General features: G+C 43.1%; 1 protein-coding gene across 2 annotated transcripts in view; it reads right to left on the bottom strand.

The window, feature by feature from the left end:
* Window positions 1-19,593, bottom strand: part of HNF1B (HNF1 homeobox B) — a gene marked incomplete at both ends in the record, with an annotated part of 97,326 nt that extends 77,733 nt beyond the window's left edge. For both annotated transcript variants that reach the window (XM_083379760.1, XM_083379761.1), the window contains one exon: window positions 19,202-19,593. In XM_083379760.1, the coding sequence (XP_083235886.1) occupies window positions 19,202-19,593 (392 nt within the window). The remainder of the gene's footprint in view (window positions 1-19,201) is intronic.
* Window positions 19,594-20,066: the final 473 nt, after the last annotated feature.

Genomic DNA, 20,066 nt, shown 5'->3' with positions numbered 1-20,066 from the left:
TAAAAAGATTTTTTAAGATTTTTTAAACAAGAGGCTAGATCAGTGGTAGGCAACCTCGGCTCTTTGATGACTCATGGACTTCAATTCCCAGAATTCCTGAGCCAGCTGGAATTCCTGGCTCAGGAATTCTGGGAGTTGAAGTCCATGAGTCATAAAAGAGCCGAGGTCGCCTACCCCGGGCTAGACAGTCACTTATCTGAGATGGATGGTTCTCCTGCTTAAGAGGGGGGTCTGGATTAGAAGACCTCCAAGGTCCCTTCCAGCTTTATTCTATTATTATTGTTGTTGTTGTTGTCAAAAACATCTCCTCCTCTCCAATGGAAAGAAATCAAGTGTGGGTCTGCACGGATTAATCCATTCATTCTGGATTTCCTGGCATTGCCCACCTCAGACAAACCTGGTCCGTGACTGTCAGAAGGCGCCTGAGCAAACCAATGTGGCAGGAGGGAAGGAACGGTTGCCATGTTATTCCTCGCGGCATTACAGCCAGGCTAGGAAAATGCTATACGTAGTCCTTGATTTATGACACCCAATTGGGAGCAGAATTTCTGTTGCTAAGCAAAGTGGTTCTTAAGTGAGTCGCACCTGATTTCATGCCCTTTTCTGCCCCGGTTGTTAAGCAAATCACTGCGGTTGTTAAGTGAATCGTGTGGTTGTTAAGCGAATCCAGCTTCTCCCAGTGATTGCTTGAAGGAAGCTGGCTGGGAAGGTTGCAAATGGCAATGATGTAACTCTGGAACACTCCAACAATCATAAATAAGTGCCAATTGCCTTGCCCCTCTTCTCCTTCCTCTTTTCTCCTTCTCTCCTTCCTCCCTCTCCTCCTTCTCCTTCTCTTTTCCCTTCTCCTTCTTTCCTTTCCTCCTCCTCCTCTTCTTCTCCTTCCTCTTTTCTGCTTCTTCCTCTCTCTCTCTCTTTCTCCTTCTCTCTTCCCTTTTCCTTCCCCTTCTCCTCCTCCTCGATTGGCTTTTGTTCTTAATCTGTACAATCTTTGCAATCCAGGGTCACTGTGCATTTGAAGGCCTTATAAATTTAATAAATAACGTTATCGTCTAACAACCAGGGAACTGTAGCAATTGTTTGCAATTCGCCAACGCTTTCGGCATGCAAAGACTCCGGCATATCCCATCAGAACTGCAATTCGAAAATGATAGGCATGCTGTTTTGTTTTGATTTTTAAAACTTGGGTTTTCTGGAAGGAATCATACATTCACTGGCTTACTCACAGCCAGGCACTGCAGTGGTGGATGCAAAGATCATATGAAGGCTGTGGAGGACTTGAGATTTAATTCCAGAACAGTGTTTAGGGACATGAACATAGCACCTGTCTAGAAGTCTTTAAAGCTGGCACCTGCTTTATGGAATGGAACCTAAAGCATTATACAGGCCTAAAATAACTCTCTCAATAGGCTACAGCAGTCTACAAGCCCAACAGGGATAATATTTAAACCACCAAACTTGCTAATCAAATTTCTGCCTTAAGGCAACACCATTGAGAGCTTGTTCAGAAGTTGGATCCACTTCCTTCAAAGAATATAGGATAAAGTTTTTTCATACTGCCTTGTTTACCGCTGTGGAAACTGGTTACAGTCACCCAGCATGTTTACCCTGGTTCCTTAAGGAACCCAATTCCTTTTTTTCTTGGTTTCTGATTCTTGGAGATTGCTTAGACCAGGGATCTTCAAACTTAGCCCTTTTATGACTTGTGGACTTCAAGTCCCAGAATTTCTCAGCCTGGCATGCTGGCTGAGGAATCCTGGGAGTTGAAGTCCACAAAGTCATAAAAGGGCCAAATTTGAAGACCCCTGGCCTAGACAAAATCCCTGCAGTTTTCATGGCAAGGTTTTTTTCAGAAAAGGTTTGCCATTGTTTCCTTACTAGGGCTGAGAAGAGAGTGGCTGGCTCAAGGTCGTTCACTAAAGCAGAGTTAGAACTATGATCTCCCTGCTTCTAGCCTGATGCCTTAATTGCTACTTCAGAGAAAATGACATAATGCATTGAACTGTATACTAATCAAATTGCTTGGAGTCACACAATGCATTAAAGAACACATACGGACACACATACACACAAATAGAACAGAGAATCATAGGGCTGGAAAGGATCTAGAGATCCTCTAGTAGATGCATTTCAGTTAAGAACTACACATCAAGTGTGGTTTGTCAGCCGCTTACAGATCCATCTAATGGTGATGCTGTCTAATCCACATATTTTTAGCCTTCCAGGAAGTAGATTATGGTCTACTTTGTCAAATGCCTTACTGAAATCCAAGTATAATATGTCCCCTGTATTTCGCTGGTCCACTAATTTAGTCACTCTGTCAAGGAATGAAATGAAATTTGTTTGGCATGATGTGTTTTTGACAAAATCTACTCGAGGAGGGTGGCATTGGGGTATAATTACAAAGAATTGAAAGTGAAGCAGGAATTCTTTGATTAAAAACACGTATTTGCCAGGAAGATTAAGGTACAGTGGCATGAGCAAGGGGGAAAAGGTAATTTTAACAAAATATCACTTGAAAGAATTCCGTTGGTCCAGAGAGCAGAGCCTGTCAAATCACAATTTCTTTCAGAAATGAGAAGAAAGCAACATTCAGGAAAAGATTAGATGAAATGCACAAATATTACAAATTACAGCTAGTCCTCGACTTACGACCACAATTGAGTCCAACATTTCTGTTGTTAAGTGAGACATTTGTTAAGAATTTTTTTTTTCAGTGCTGTAACTTTGTACCGTCACTAAGTGAACTGTTGTAAGTCAAGGATTACCTGTACTTGATTGTACAGGTAGTCCTCAACTTACAACTTACAGTCATTCGATTAGTGACCATTCAAAGTTGGTACTGAAAAAGGTGTTTTATGACTGTTGCAGCATCCATTTGGTCACATAATCAAAATTCAGATACTTGACAACTGGTTCATATTTATGACGGTTGCAGCATCCCGGGGTCATGTGATCTCCTTTTGCAACCTTCTGACAGGCAAAGTCAACGGGGAAGCCAGATTCACTTAACAAACCATGTTGCTAACTTAACAACTGCAGTGATTCACATAACAACTGTGGCAAGAAAGATTGCAAAATGGGGGCAAAACTCTCTTAACAACTGTCTTGCATAGCAACAGACATTTTGGGCTCAATTGTGGTCCCAAGTTGAAGATTACCTATAGCAGACGGCCTCATTTGCAGCAACAGTGATGCCAAAACCCAGGCTGCATCCTGGGCTGTTCATCCTGCATTGAATACTATTGCATAGGGCAGGGGTTTTCAAACTTGGCCCTTTAATGACTTGTGGACTTCAACTCCCAGAATCCCTCAGCCAGGCATGCTAGCTGAGGAATTCTGGGAGTTGAAGCCCACAAGTCATAAAAGAGCCAAGTTTGAAGACCCCTAGCATAGGGGGTTGGGCTAGATGAACTCTAGGGTCCCACTCAAATCTCAAATGGACCATTCTACAATGTAGAATGTACAATGGGTTGCCAGACGCCTTAAGTTTCACTTGAATGCTCTTACACTAAAGGATAGTTCCTCTGAAATGCATTATTTTAATAGCAATGGAGTTAAATCAATATGCTTCAGGCTACAAACTGATTGTAAATTTCCATTATGGAGCTTTGATGGTAACATGCAATGAACGAGCCTTTGGCAGGTCTCTGAATTCCGCAGGAACTGAACTGCATTTAATTTTGTTGGAAATAAAAGGAGGGGATTGCTTATTTATTTGTATCCCACCTTTATTATTTTTACAAATAAACTGACAAGCATATCCAATACACACCTTCCTCCTATTTTCCCCAAAACAACAACATTGTGTGGTGGGTTGGGTGTGAGAGTGACTGACCCAAAGTCACTCAGTTAGCTTTCATGCCTAAGGTGGGACTAGAACTCACAGTCTCCTGGTGATTGGCCCATAGTCATTCAGCTGGCTTTCACACCTAAGGCAGAACTAGAATTCACAGTCTCCTGGTGATTGGCCCAAAGTCACTCAGCCGGCTTTCATGCCTAAGGCAGAACTAGAACTCACAGTCTGCTGGTGATTGGCCCAAAGTCACTCAGATGGCTTTCATGCCTAAGGCGGGACTAGAACTCACAGTCTCCTAGTTTCTAGCCTGGTTTCTTAAGCCACACTGATGAACTGACAGAGATACTGGAAGGAAGTTTTTAAAAGTGCAGCATTTATCTAGGTTTTAGATAAGCAATCACGATCCACAAATGGAGAACAACAAATGAACACACACTCCCATTGCTTCCTATGGAGCTATCCTATGTAATTGCATTGACTACAGTAGAAAACTTTAGTGTCTACTCAGCCTCAAACATGTATACAAGATGCCTAAAGTTTTCTAGTGCCTGAAATTAAAACCTGGTTCATGCATGCTGCTCAATTTAACCATCATTTATGGAACAAACCACAATTGGCAGGTAACTTATTAAGCAAAAATAAACCAGTGAGGTGTATAGACCCAAAACTGGATACTCAGTTGCAAAGAAGGAAGTCAGATTTTGGTTAGCCCAGATACCGGTAAGTAACCGGATTAGCAATAACTACCTCTTTGAAAAGTGTAGTTAGACAAGTAGCCAGATGAATACAGGTAATACTTGACTTTATAACACAATTGGGACTAGAATTTCTGTTGTTAAGCAAGGCATTCGTTAAGCAAGTCTTGCCTAATTTCACAGCCTTTCATGCCACTGTTATTAAGTGAGTCATTGCAGTTGTTAAGTGAATCAGGCAATTTTTAAGAATACCCAGCTTCCCTCAGGCCTGTGGGACGCCTGTTAGGAAGCTTAGTGATCTAATGACTCCAGGACACCACAGCCATCCTAAACACACACCAGTTGCCAAGCACCTAAATTTTGAGCATGTTTGTGTGAGATGTACATTGCTTGTAAGTTTGAATACAGGTATCCTTGACTTACAATATAATACATTGCTTGAATGCAGGTATCCTTGACTTATAATCATTCATTTACTGACTGACTGTTTGAAGTTAACACCATGGAAAAAAGTGATGTATGACTAGTTCATCCCTTTTTTCAGCGACACTGTAACTTCAAACAGTCACTATTTGTCTGAAATGTATAGGGTTTCCTGCAGGGGGTTGGATTAGATGACCTCCAAGGTCCCTTCCATCTTTATTATTATTATTATTATTATTATTATTATTATTATTATTATTATTATTATTATTAATCATCGCACAGTCACCCAGATGTTCAGACTGGATTTGGCATTTTTGTCTACCTATCGAGTCCTTCCCAAGGACCTGGGATAGGCAGATGTGGGTGTTTGATGGTATTATAGATATTATTGCAGGATTATTATTATTATTATTATTATTATTATTATTATTATTATTATTATTATTATTATTATTATTATTATTATATAATAGTAATAATAGTAATAGTAATAGTAATAGTAATAGTAATAATAATAATAATAATAATAATAATAATAATAAGAAGAAGAAGAAGAAGAAGAAGAAGAAGAAGAGGAAGAAGAAGAAGAAGAAGAAGAAGAAGAAGAAGAAGAAGAAGAAGAAGAAGAAGAAGAAGAAGAAGAAGAAGAAGAAGAAGAAGAAGAAGAAGAGACCTTTGAGGTCATCTAGTCCAACCCCCTGCTCAGGCAGGAAACCCTATACCATTTCAGACAAATGGCTGTCCAGTCTCTTCTTAAAAACGTCCAGTGTTGGAGCATTCACAGCTTCTGGAGGGAGGAAGTTTCTCCTTATTCTAATTTGCTTCTCTCTTTGGTTAGTTTCCATCCGTTGCTTCTTGTCCTGCCTTCAGGCGCTTTGGAGAACAGCTTGACTCCCTCTTCTTTGTGGCAGCCCCTGAGATATTGGAACACTGCTATCATGTCACCCTCATCACCCCTTCATTAAACTAGACATACCCAATTCCAGCAACCGTTCCCTATATGTTTTAGCCTCCAGTCCACTAATCCACTAATCCACTTTGTTGCTCTTCTTTGTACTCTTTTAGAGTCTCAACATCTTTTTTACATCGTGGTGACCAAAACTAGTTGCAGTATTCCAAGTGTGGCCTTACCAAGGCATTGTAAAGTGGTATTAACACTTCACGTGATCTTGATTCTATCCCTCTGTTAATGCAGCCTAGCACTGTGTTGGCTTTTCTGGCAGCTGCAGCACACGGCTGGCTCCTATTTAAGTGATGGTCCACTAGGACTCTTAGATCCCTCTCACAGTTGCTACTATTGAGCAAGTTACCTCCTATACTATACCTGTGCATTTGGCTTTTCTTGCCTAAATGTAGAACCTTACTATTTATGACGGTTTCAGTGTCCCGGGGATCATGTGATCAACCTTTGTGACTTTTTAACAAGCAAAATCAACGGGGAAACCCGATTCACTTTACAGCCATGTTACTGACTTTAACTACTACAGTGATTCAGTTAACAACCATGGCAAGAAAGGTCACAAAATGGGGCAAAACTCACTTAACAACTGCCTTGCTTGGCAAGGGAAATGTTGGGCTGAATTGTGGTCATTAAGTTGAGGACTACCTGTAAATCTATTGTAGCATTCATTGAGAACCCTACTCTGTCTGATCCATTTGCAAGAAATCCATCTGTCTGAAATGGTATAGGGCAGGGGTATCAAACTCAATTTCATTGAGGGCTGCATCAGCATTGCAGTTGCTCTCAGGGGGCCGGATGGGTATGGCCAGGGTGGGCGTGGCCTACTGGGTGGGCGTGGCTAGAGTGTGTATGGTCTGCTGGATGGGCGTGGCCAGCTCTACATCATTCTCATCAAGGGTGCCTATGGGGTCCTGGGCAGGAGTGGGACAGATCTGAGGGTCTCTGGCGGAAGGAGGGTCTCTGGGCCAGGGCCAAGGCAGTGGGGGCCGTTCCCTCACTGTTTCCAGGATGGCTTCACGGGCCGCATGAAACCACTTAGCGGGCCGGATCCAGCCCCCGGGTCTTGTGTTTGACATGTCTGCATTAGGGTTTCGTGCCTGAGCAGGAAGTTGGACTAGATGACCTCCCAGGTCCCTTCCAACTTTATTTTCATCATCATCATCATTATTATTACTATTATTATTATTATTATAACAGTCCTGAGTATCCTCAAACATTGATTCAAAGCAACTTACGGAGGAGGAGAATCAACATTTGCAACTCCGAGTAGAACATGGGCTTTTGATAGTCAGTTCACACCAAGGCCCACCGGGACAGTCTAAGAATAGCTATTAACGGGATTCAGATGAGGGCAAATCAGTCTTTGATCTGCATCTCCTATTTCTACTCCTCTGTATTATTTGCTTGCTTTGCAACATGGCTGCCTAAGACATAGCAGTTCTCTCCTATCTAGAGTGTAAGGAACATAATGAACTGATCTGTCCTGCTACCGAAAAGGCTGTTCCTTAGGCGCAGCATGCAAGTTTCATCACAGCAGCCAAACCTCAACATTCAGGCACTCTTAAGCAAACTGGGGATGTGTGAAGCTGCCAAGAAAGGGAAAAAAAAGTAGAGGAAGTCCTTAAGTTACAACTGGAATGGAGCCTGCCCGTTATGATCGTGAAGTCATAGTGGGTTAGTCATGTGATCCACCTGATTTATGACTTTTTGTTGTGGTGGTGGTTGTTAATCAAATGTGGCGGTCGTTAAGCACGGTTGTGGCACGGTTTGGCTGAAAACTGGAAGTGCCGCAAAACCAGGATCCATGAGCCACGGTACACTGCCAATGTCCACAAATGTGGCTGTGTTGCTGAGCTCCTGAAGTACAGTCACATGACTGCTGAGTGTGTGTGTGGGGGGGGCGGAAACTGTCAGAACTTTGGTTATCCAGGGCATAAATCCCCCTTTTTCCAGTAGGTTGTAACTTTGAATGCTCACTAACTGAGTGGCTGTAAGTCAAAGACTGCCCATAGTACCAGTTGCTGAAAAGCCTTAGCTCCTCAATACAATGGTGCTCTCTGAGTTTGGTTGTTTTCTTGCAGATATTTCATTACCCAAGAAAAACCAAATGATTCAGGCAAGAGAACCCAAATGCACAGGTATAATATAGGACAGGAGTCGGCAACCTTGGCTCTTTTATGACTCGTGGACTTCAACTCCCAGAATTCCTGAGCCAGCATGGCTCAGCATGGAAACCTCTCCCTTTCCCCTCAGCTTTGCTGGCTCAGGAATTCTGGGAGTTGAAGTCCACGAGTCATAAAAGAGCCAAGGTTGCCTACCCATGGGATAGGAGGTACCTTGCTTAATAGTAGCAACTGTGAGAGGGATCTCAGAGCCCTAGTGGACAATCACTTAAATATGAACCAGCCGTGTGCTGCAGCTGCCAAAAAAGCCAACACAGTGCTAGGCTGCATGAACAGAAGGATAGAATCAAGATTACGTGAAGGGTTAATACCACTTTACAATGCCTTGGTAAGGCCACACTTGGAATACTGCATCCAGTTTTAGTCACCACGATGTAAAAAAGATGTTGAGACTCCAGAAAGAGTACAGAGAAGAGCAACAAAGATGATTGGGGGACCGGAGGCTAAAACATATAAGGAACGGTTGATGGAACTGGGTATGTCTCGTTTAATGAAGAGAAGGACCTGGGGTGACATGATAGCAATGTTCCAATATCTCAGGGGCTGCCCCAAAGAAGAGGGAGTCAAGCTATTCTCCAAAGCACCCGAAGGCAGGAAAAGAAGCAACAGATGGAAACTAGTCAAGGAGAGAAGCAACCTAGAACTAAGGAGAAACTTCCTGACAGTTAGAAGAACAATTAACCAGTGGAACAACCTGCCTCCAGAAGCAGTGAATGCTCCAACACTGGAGGTTTTTAAGAAGAGACTGGGCAGCCATTTGTCTGAAATGGTATAGGGTTTCCTGCCTGAGCAGGGGGTTGGACTAGATGACCTTCAAGGTCCCTTCCAACATTATATCATCATCATCATCATCATCATCATCATCATTATTATTATTGTTGTTGTTGTTTGTTGTTGTTGTTATTATTGTTATTTATTGTTATTTATTGTTATTTATTTTTATTTTAATTCCATTTATATCCCGCCCTTCTCCGAAGACTCAGGGCGGCTTACAAGCTTAGCAGTAGCCTTCATTCTATGTATATGCCTGCTTATTAGGGCTTTCGCCCCCCCAAGCAGCATTATTACAAAGTCAGCTTATTGCCCCCAATAATCTGGGTCCTCATTTTACCTACCTCGGAAGGATGGAAGGCTGAGTCAACCTTGAGCCTGGTGGGACTCGAACCTGCACTGATTGCAGGCAGCTGGTGTTACTTAAGGAGGCATTAGCCCACTAATGTTATTGTTATTATATTATTATTATTATTATTTTATTATTATTATTATTATTCCAAGTAACAACATCAGTTCACTGATAACGTTACCTAGTGTGCTAACGAAACGTCTGCAAGAAAACAACCACGCTCAGAGAGCACCAAGGACCCCTCCCAAGCTACAATATTCTCCTTTATTGGATGAACAAGTGGTCTGACTCAGCCTAAGGCAGCACCTTTGTGCCCCCGCTACACATGCTATTCTATGAGGGCATCCCTTTTTTCTAACAGGGGCAGAAAGTTCACTTAAGGCGAAGGCCATTTCTACCACCTATTTATTTATTTGTTTATTTATTTGTTTATTTGTTTATTTGTTTATTTGTTTATTTGTTTATTTATTTATTTATTTATTTATTTATTTATTTATTTATTTATACTTCTTAACTGCCCATTCTCCCTCAGAGAGGAGTTTTGGCTGGGTGTACAATATAATCAATAAAATCAGAATGATTTAAGTTTAAAATGAGCAAAAATCACATTGTAAAATTTCCAAAAGTGAAAAAATTCCAAGGTGGGGTGGGGGTGGGTGGGGGTTTAGCCATTGTTGATACAGGTGTGGGGATGATTGTTATGGAGCTGGCCAGCTCTATGGTTGTGTAGGCCTTTGTATCACCCTAACCCAAGGCTGCACAGCCACAGTTGCGGAAGGCTAACAGATTGTAGCATTTGTCACCTTTGAGGGCAGGATGTTCCACAAGGCAGAGGCAGCCTCATTAATACAAAATAAGGGATTTTCATAGAATGCTACACAATAACATGGATTTTAGAGCCCAGATCTGTTGCATAAATAACACAAAGCTGGAAATGCAAAGAGATCCCCTAGAAACGATCTGTAGATCTGTACACCCAGCAGATTTCAAGAGCAACAGGTTTACAGATCCCAGTTTGGCTTCAGACACCAGGATCAAATAAACTTAAGAGGACAGGAAGCAATCAGAATACAGGTGGTCCTCGACTTACGACCAAAATGGAGCCCAAAATTTCTGTTGCTAAGTGAAACATTTGTTAAGTCAGTTTTGCCCCGTTTTGTGACCTTTCTTGTCTTGGTTGTTAGTGAAGCACTGCCGTTGATTGACCTTGCTTGTCAGAAGGTACAAAAGGGGATCACATGGCCCCGGGACGCTGCAACCGTCATAAATATGAATCAGATCCTTGGCACCTCCTAAATCTGTTGCAGATTTCGTTCCTTTTGGCCAACTTAACTTTCTGGTATACAAGATTCCTCCAATCCTTGGAGTTTGGCAGAATTCTATATCATCCTAAATCAGGGGTCTTCAAACGTGGCCCTTTTATGACTTGTGGACTTCAACTCCCAGAATTCCTCAGCCAGGCACGCTGGCTGAGGAATTCTGGGAGTTGAAGCCCACAAGTCATAAAAGGGCCAACTCTGAAGACCCCTGCCCTAAATATTAAAGGAAATGGGAAGAAAAAAAACACTTTTAACTAGTTGAAGGGTTCTGCAGTAGAGATAGTCCTTGACTTACAACAGTTCGATTAGTGACCATTCTAAGTTACAGCAGCACTGAAAAAAAAAGTGACTTATGACTTGTTTTTCACACTTCCGACCGTTGCAGCATCCCCATGGTCATGTGATTTGGATGCTTGGCAACCGGTTCATATTTATGACAACTGCAGTTTCTCGTGGTCACATGATCATCTTTTGCAATCTTCTGACAAGCAAAGTCAATGGGGAAGCCAGATTCATTTAACAACCGTGTATTTATTAATATATTTGTTTGTTTATTTATTTTGAAGTTTTTTGGCTGCCCACCTCACATCCAACCACTCTTACTAACTTAACTGCAGTGATTCACTCAAGAACTGTGGCAAAAAAGTTCATGAACTGGGGAAAAGCTCCCTTAACAGCTGTCTTCACTTAGCAACAGAAATTTTTGGCTCAATTATGATCGTAAGTGGGGAATTACCTGTACTCAAAAACTTACTTCTTGTGGGTTAGATTTTTATGAATTGAGGCACCGGTCGTAGGAATTCAGGATGATTTTCATCTAAATCAATATGTCAACCTTTGCTTTGTGGCTTGCAATATATATATTTATTTAACCAAAAAGCCTTTTCTGATATCCTCGGATGTTGCTATTTAAAGAGTTCTCTCATTTCCCTAGAAAATAATAATAGAATAGAATAGAATAGAATAGAATAGAATAGAATAGAATAGAATAGAATAGAATAGAATAGAATAGAATAGAATAGAATAGAATAGAATAGAATCTGGAGGGGATCTTGGAGGTCTTCTAGTCCAGCCCCCTGCTCAAGCAGGAGGACCTATACCATCTCAGACAAGTGATTGTCCAGTCTCTTCTTAAAAATCTCCAGTGATGGAGTGCCCACGATTTCTGAAGGCAAGCTGTTCCACTGGTTGATTGTCCTCACTGTCAGGAAGTTTCTCCTTAATTCTAGGTTGCTTCTCTCTCTTTGATCAGTTTCCAACCATTGTTTCTCATCCTTCCCTCTGGTGCTCTGGTGAACAACCTGGCCCCCTCTGCCTTGTGGCAGCCCCTCAGATACTGGAAGACTGCTATCATGTCTCCCCTATTTCTTCTTTCCTTTAGACCAGCTAGCCAAACCCAAGTCCTGCAGCTGTTCTTCGTACATTTTGGTCTCCAGGCCTTTGATCATCTTAAATTGAGTGTCCTTTGGTCAGGTCCTTGAATTCCAGTCCAGACCTGATGCATGCCTGTACTTTTCTACCACCTGGATTAAGTATTAATTACATGGTAATTTTTCTACCTTGGGAAAACATGGCTAGAATCTGAGACAATATTTGAGAGAAATTCCCAGCAGAATAAGTACCAACGATGACCGCATTTTTGCTTTTTTATCGAAGACTAAAAAGGGGGGAAAATATCTTTCTTTGTAGTTTTATTTTTCAGCTGAGTTCTGACACGCGTAAACATGCACACCTATATACATCTTCTGGTTGGTTTGGATTTACAACTTTGCAAATGAATTGTTCACCTTAAAAAAGCACAAGTTTTTGTGTATCTTTCTGTTGATGATTTATAGAAATAAATTAATAACAGCCAGCGTCCCACGTGCTGGAAGTTTATACGGTGCAGTTCAAGTATACAAGAGACAGATTTACTTCTTAAACACTTACTTGTAAGCAGGCAATTAGCCAAGTTACTCACATCTGAACATAAGCATATACTGCCTTTGATTTTCGGATGTTGAAAGAAACAGGCTGGGTTAATTAAATAAACCGCAGTTGAATTAACTAAGGGAAAGCACAGTACCGCTTTATAAAGCCTTACTAAGGCCACGCTTTAGAATACTGCATCCAGTTTTGGTCACCATATTATAAAAAAAGATGTAGAGACTCTGGAAAGAGTGCAGAGAAGAGCAACAAAGATGATCAGGGGACTGGGGGCTAAAACACACAAAGAATGGTTGCAGGAATTGGGTATGTCTAGTTTAATGAAGAGAAGGACTAGGGGTGACATGAAAGCAGTCTTCAAATATCTCAGGGGCTGCCACAAAGAACGGGGAGGTCAACCTATTTTCCAAAGCACCAGAAGGCAAGACAAGAAATAGTAGATGGAAACTAATCAAGGAGAGAAGCAACCTAGAACTAAGGAGACATTTCCTGACAGAACAATTAATCAGTGAAAGAGTTTGCCTCCAGAAGTTGTGGGTGCTCCATCACTGAAGGCTTTTAAGAAGAGACTGGACAGTCATTTGTCTGAAAAGGTATAGGGTCTCCTGCTTGAACAGGGGGTTGGACTAGAGGACCTCCAAGGTCCCTTCCAACTCTATTATTCTGTTATTTCGTGAGTGTCTGAAACCCTTCCCACCCCACCCCCCTCCTAAATTTATCTTCTCTTTGCATACTTTCATACCATTTGGGGAGCCTTTCACATTATGGAGGCACAGGATTAAAATGGTTAATATAAATGCATATTTTATTATGTTTTTATTTTGCTCTTTTTGGTCAGTAGCTTTGTTGGGGGGAAAAAAAGACATACTGAAAGCTCCAATAAAAATATACCTGAAGTTGTCCAAGGAAGTAAATACTTCTGCAGAAGTACATATTGTTTAATTACTCTTTAACAGATCCTTAGTATGATTTTTATTTATTTCCCCCCCCCCTATTCTTCAACTTTCCACCCATTATATTATTTATCTCCCGTTTGTAACAGCACATTTATTGTCTGTATTTTTTTTAGGGAATATAAATAGCAAAAGGGAAGGAAGTTATAAACCTTACGAGTTCATTATAGGAAGAATCAAAACAAAATAAGACGAATCAGGGATTTCGAGGAACAGAGAAATTTCAAGATTGAAGAGACGAAACTAAATAGATCATTAATCCATTGCTCATATTGTAGGCTGGGATAAGATTCAAAAATAGGTTTAGGGTCCAACCCTTTAAGTATTTTTGGCTTTAAAAGGCAGCGCCAACTGGATTTTCGTCAAGGAATTTCTTTGCACGGATTTATAAAGCAAAGATATTATTCAGACCAATACATGAAATCCAGGTTAATTCCAGTAAAACAGTTGAACAGATTTAATTCAAACAAGCGCAGTTGGTACATACTTCTATTCTAAACCCATGAGAGACAATTTTCAATTTATAGGAAGCACAACCTAATCCAGCTGGGTTTATACAACTCATTAAGCCACAAAAAGACAAACCAAGCTAAGAAGAAGGAAAAGGAGAAAAAAAAAGCGCCAAACGTAACCAAACTGCACACTGGGGCAAATTGCACCTGGTTGAACCTTTTTGTGACCACCACCAACTCGAATTTTCAACTAGATTCACCTCTCTGAAGCTTTTCCATTCTACTTTCCTGGGTTGCAGACCGTCCTGTACAAACAAACGCTCTAGTCCCTTTGATCTCAATGGGGTTTACTTTTGAGTTGACCTACCTAAGAGTGTGCTGAAAGGTACAGAGGCTGCCAGAGAACCCTTGGGAAGAAAGGTAAGGGAAATCAGCCAGGTAAATAAGGTTAGAGAGTTCATCAAAGTGGCTGCAAACAAACAAACAATTTAAAAAAAAAACCCGGAAAAACCACCCAGCCTTTTGCACCAGGTCATCGCTACCTCTATTCAGAAATCAAACTTCATCGAATTAGCCCACCGCGGGGGAAAAATGACCCGCGCGAGGTTTCCACAGACTCTTTGCATTACTTTAGAGGGCCCTTCCCACCTCGTCACGGATGGCGCCGGTAGGGGCGGATGGATGTTGTAGTCCCAAACCAGCCCAGAAGTTTCTCCAATGACTCCATCCCGAAAGGTGTGACCGGATCCGAGTCGCCTTGAATTCGTATTCGTATCTTGATTTTATTTTATTATTTTTTGAAACTTTAAGGGGACGGTGTAAACGGAGGAAATGAAAAGTAAGTCTGAGTGTGTGTGAGTGTGTGTGTGTGTGTGTAGGGGGGGAAGTGTCTTTTCAGAAGTTTTTCCACTTAGCAAGTCCTAGAAAATTTCAAGGGGCCCTTCCAGACGATTTATAGTCCGTGCCTTCACTCCGTTTAAGGTGTTTGGACTAATCCGGAGGGAACCGGATTGAGAAAGGAGTTTACTTGTTTTTCTTATTTTTTTTTAATTCTCTCCTCCATCCCTCCATCTCTTCCCCCCTTCCCCCGAACGAGGGACTTTAAAGGCGTTAAAATCAGGGAAATTTTTCTTTCGGGGGTGTGTGTGTGTATGGGGGGGGGAGTTTTATCTGAACGATTAGGCTGTCTCCACTGAATAAACCAATTTGAGACAGACAGACAGACAGAGACCTGTTGAAGGAAACCGGTTTTGAACAAAAAAAAATAAATCTAAATATTTCTACAGCCTTTCAGAACAGATGTAGAAGGAATACTGACAAAGGAGGATATTCAGAGTTGAAACGAGGGGTCCTTAGCTTGTTTTCTTGCAGACGTTTCATGACTTAAACCGGGACTAGATGTTACCTAGTTTGGATAACGAAACGTCTGCAAGAAAACGGCTAAGCTCAGAGAGCACCAAGGAGAGGGAATAAGAAGAAGAAGGAGATTATTATGGTTCGTCGCGCAGTCTGGTTATCTAGAGATGGATCTGGCATTTTATCCACCTACCAACTCCTTCCCAAGGACCTGGGAGACAGGCAGATGTTGGGCAAAGTCTACACACGAAGTCATTGAGAAGGCCACCCTGTGCCCAGCTTGGGGATTTAATTCCGACGGCCGCAAGGCTCCGGGGTCGCACCGCGCTGAACAGAAACAACGGAGAGACTGGCACCCTCCTTCTGTTGGTTCCCGGCTCTGGACTGGGGGGGGGAAGGGGGGGGATCCCTAAATCGCAAGCCCTCGGAGCTAGCCTTGTTCAAGGCCTGCCACAGGATCGCGGTGGCAGACCTCCCTCCCCAGGCGCCGCAACGAGGAAATACTCCCGAGTAGACCCGTTCTGTCCCCCCCACCTTTTTTTTCCTCCAGACTCCCGATCCTGCCCGGGTTTGCGCTGAAGCGCACCTCGTTCCCCAAATCAAGGGGCCAAAACTTGGGAGCCGCGCACGGTCCCCAAAGCAACTCGGTAGCAAAAAAAAAAAAAAAAGAGAGAGAGGCCCAAGAACGAAAGAGATGGGCGGTTGATAAGAAATAAGAAACGATATATAACTAAATAAAAGCCAGTTTCGATCCTTAAACAATCCCCCCTCCCTTGGGGAAAAAAAACCCAGTACCCTCTCCCCGATTGCAAGCCGGTTTTAGTAAACGAAGTCAGAAAATAATCAGATATTTCTCCCAGACTCTCTTAAAGTTTAAGATCCGCCTGAGTCCCGAAGCTCGTTTCTGGAGAAGCTAAACCTTTTTTTTTCCTTTATACCAAAGTATTTAGTTTCTCCTAAATGGGCTGAATCCTAAAAACCCCTCTCAGCTTTCAATTTCAGCTCCTCAATGGGAAGAGTTCGGAAGAGAGATTCGTTCTGCTTCTCTCTTATCTTCCTAACCACCACCCCCCCTCAAAAACAAGTTATTTTAATCGGCGCTTCAGTAAATAGGATCCACCAGGAAACGTCTATTCTAGAGAGACACAAAAAGTGACCTTTCGTTTTCGCAAAAACCAAAAAAAGCCCCCCCCCCAAGCGCCATTTTTCGACCGGCGGCTTCCTTTTATAAACTGATTTGCGAAGAAACGGGAACAAATCCCCAAGCAGCCGGTCTTTAAAAAAACGGAGCGGCAGGTTAATAAATAGCAGTTTATTTAGTTGATATTTTGCTAAAAAAAAAGAGGGAAGGACGGGAGGAAAAAAAAAGCGCCGTAAAACCACGAGGGATAATTAGTAACCAACTTGTCAAAAAGCCGCGCGACTCTTTAAGTTGGAAGACACGTATGTATATGTGCGTGTGCTCCGGCATTTTTACACACCCAACAAACATAGGCGGGGGCACACACACACGTTTAGCACCTTACCGAACACACATACAAAATTAGAGGGTGTTTTCGCATTGGCAAATGAACAGCTGATGAAAGTTTTTCACTGGACAAAAGATATTAGAAGGCGGAGGGAAATAATCTTAGGAAGTGGAAAAGGTTTACCCGGAGTTAATTATTGCTAGATTCCTTTTCATCAAATTCACACCTTTCTCTCCACAAAGCCTATCTCTAGAAATTGATAGGTTAACGGACATAACTATTACTACTGCTGCTGCTATTATTACTACTCTGGACACAATGATTCTTGGCATCTTGGCTGGAGGTGATATTTGGGGGGGGGGGAGAGAGAGAGAAAGAACTACATAGATGAATGGCCCTGCCCTCAAAATGTTCCTTGGAAATCACCCCCCCCTTTCCTCCCCATCACTGCAATTAATCATTGTAATTTTATTCATTTACTTAACACCAGGGAAGCCCACGGTTCCATTAAGCGGGATCGTGTGGGAATGCAAATTAATTTCAATAAAGGAGAATATTTGCAGCGCAGGGTTGAAATGGGGAGGGGTCCTTGGTGCTCCCTGAGCTTGGTTGTTTTCTTGCAGACGTTTCATTACCCAACTAGGTAACATCATCAGTGTTGCAAGGGAGCGGGGTTTGCTCTCATGATATTTTAGCACTGATGATGTTGCCTATTCCGGGTAATGAAACGTCTGCAAGAAAACAACCTAGCCCAGAGGGCAACAAGGACACCTTGCAAATTAACTCTCCCTTAGTTTTATACTTTAAGCTTTAAGTTATTTGAAGGAAAAAGACAACACTGCTTGAGCTTCCATCTGATACCCACCTCCTAGCTATTACTTCCTAGAGTGTGTGGAACCATCACACACACACACTGAGGATAGTACAAAATTAAACCTCCTCGGACACCCTGGAATATGTGGCCTGTTAACATAGCTTTAGGAACGTCTGAATTGTACGACGGTTATAAATTAATCCGTGTCAAAGCCTCAGCGCAATCAACCCTGTGTTCGCACGTGTTAGGTCTGAAGGGTAGAATAAGGCGTGATTGCTTTCCACCAGTCCCGAGATTGATCTGGCTCGGCGGGGGATAAGTTAATACAACCCCAAAGCGGCAAAATTCAGTTCGACTCATATTCGAAGTCATTTTGTGGCATGGAATATTTAATATACACGCTTCTCCACCGATCTTATTTATTGCTCTAAAATATTGTAGTAATGGTACTTTCATGCATTTCTACATAGACATAGGAAAGGGATGTTTCCCGCCTATATTTCAAATCTTGTTTCCAAGGCTGTCCCTCCACTTACTTGATCTTTACCTTAGGGAATTTATATAGGCAGTTTCTAATGGAATTTTTGTCTCAAGGTAACAGTATAAAAATTCTAAGTTTAGGTAAAAAAATAAAGAAACGTAAAAACTCCGCAGAGTTTTTTTTTAAAAAAGCACCACTCTTAGGGATCACACTTTTAGTGACTCTAAAATTTCAGCGTTCATTCTACGAAACTGTATTTTGCCCCCAAGTTCTTCACCTTTTCCTTACAAAACCTCTTTCGTTCCCGTTTAGTAAAATGAAAATAAAAACAAAGCAAAAGACCAAACAAAACCAACCACTATACTATGACCCATTTCCAGCGCTGCTGCATTCTTAATTTTGTTATTTAACCTCGCACTGGTGATTAGCGTTAGGAAACATGAAAAGCGCCACGTTCTCTGTCAGGGGACAGTTGCAATCCTTAAAGTCCTTAAAAGGATTGCGCTGCTCCCGAGAGACCAAAAAAAAAACCTGATTTCGTTTTGCTGGGATTATTTTAATCAGTTAAAAAGAAATTTATCTCCGCGCTATGTCCTTTTTTTTTTTAAAGAAAAAAAAACTTGTCCTTGATTGTGGGTGTGCGAGAGAGAGAGAGAGAGATAAAAATCGATTGAAACTCTCACGTGGCTCCGTCATCCTATCCCACCACCCCCCGCAGCACAACGACAAGGGGACAGCGGACAAAGTTGTGTAAACGACTTGTGTACTTTTGTATTACACACGCACGCCAACACAGAGCCATTCATTCTTGTAATGGGAAGGCGCAGAGCGCAGGGGGAGAAAACGTTTGGAGACAAACCTGAGCGGCGGTTCGTTGCGTGTGCGTGTGTGTGTATGTGTTTTAAACCCACCCGCGGTATTATTCGGCGAAGGGTGGCCCAGCCCGAGGCGGGGAGGGCTGCGAAAAACGCATCTTTGCAAACCAGGTCGTGCATAATAAAATAAATAAATAAATAAATTCAGTCACCGGAACATTCTCTATCCAGTGTAACCGGAACGTTCCATTCCTTTTATCCCAACGTTCTCTTCCGAACGTTCCACTCCGAACGTTCCATCCCCCTTTCGAACCACCTCCCATCACTTTCCCACGACACCCCGGACGCGCTGGAGGGGGCCCCCGCTGCCTCTACGGGACCTTTTTTTTTTTTTGGTCTTCCCCTCCGCAGCCCCCTCCTCAACTTTACCTGATCATCCTCTCCACTTCGGCCCTCTGCTCCACCGCCTCCTCGGTGTTGAGCGCCTGCAACTCCCGGAGGATCTGCGGGGTGTCAAAGTCATCTCCGTCGTCCGAGCCCTCGTCCCCGGAGAGCCGGCCTTTGCTGTGCCCGTTGGTCAGGGTGTGGAAGATGGGCTTGCTGTCCGCCTCCGTCCCGCTGCCGCCGCCGCCTCCCCCGGGCGACAGCTGCAAGTTTTCCAGTTTCACCCCGTAGCCTCCACCCGGAGCTGGCGGAGCGTTGGGGCTGCCGGCGGAAGGCATCAGTTCCTCCAGAGCTTGGATCAGGACCTCTTTGGCGACGCCCGAGGTGAGCAGAGCGTTGAGCAGCTCGTGTTGCAAAGCGCTGAGTTTGGACACCATTTTAAGCCCGGAGGGAGGGAGGGAAGGAAGGAAAGGAAAGGAAAGGGAAGGAGAGAGGGAAGGAGAGAGAGAGAGAGAGAGAGAGAGAGAGAGAGAGAGAGAGAGAGGCAGAAAAAAAGAAAAAGGGGAGGGGGAGGATAGGGAGAGGGGGAAGGAAAGCCCCCCCCAAAAAACACCAAACCTCCCTCCCCAAACCCCCCGCGTTGGGCTTGCAACGGGAAGCCCCAGAGCTCTCTCGGCTGACACCTGTTTCTGCGGCGGGCTGTGCGGTGCAAATGCCTCGGCCGGCCTTTTACTCCCTCTTGATGCTCTCCATTAGGCCATATAAGATATGCAAATGAGGTGGGCAGGCGGGGGCCTCCGCGCGGGATGCAAATGCTGAGCTGGGAGGGAGGGAGGGGGGGCACCGACGGGCGCGGAGGGGGCGTCCAGACTCCCGAGCTTGGGCTCTCTTCGCCTGGCTGGCGGGACGA

Source organism: Vipera ursinii, assembly GCF_947247035.1.
Source record: "Vipera ursinii genome assembly, chromosome: 1".
Lineage (NCBI taxonomy): Eukaryota > Metazoa > Chordata > Lepidosauria > Squamata > Viperidae > Vipera > Vipera ursinii.
The sequence above is the reverse complement of the archived record's forward strand: the minus strand, read 5'-3'. Positions and strand labels throughout refer to the sequence as shown.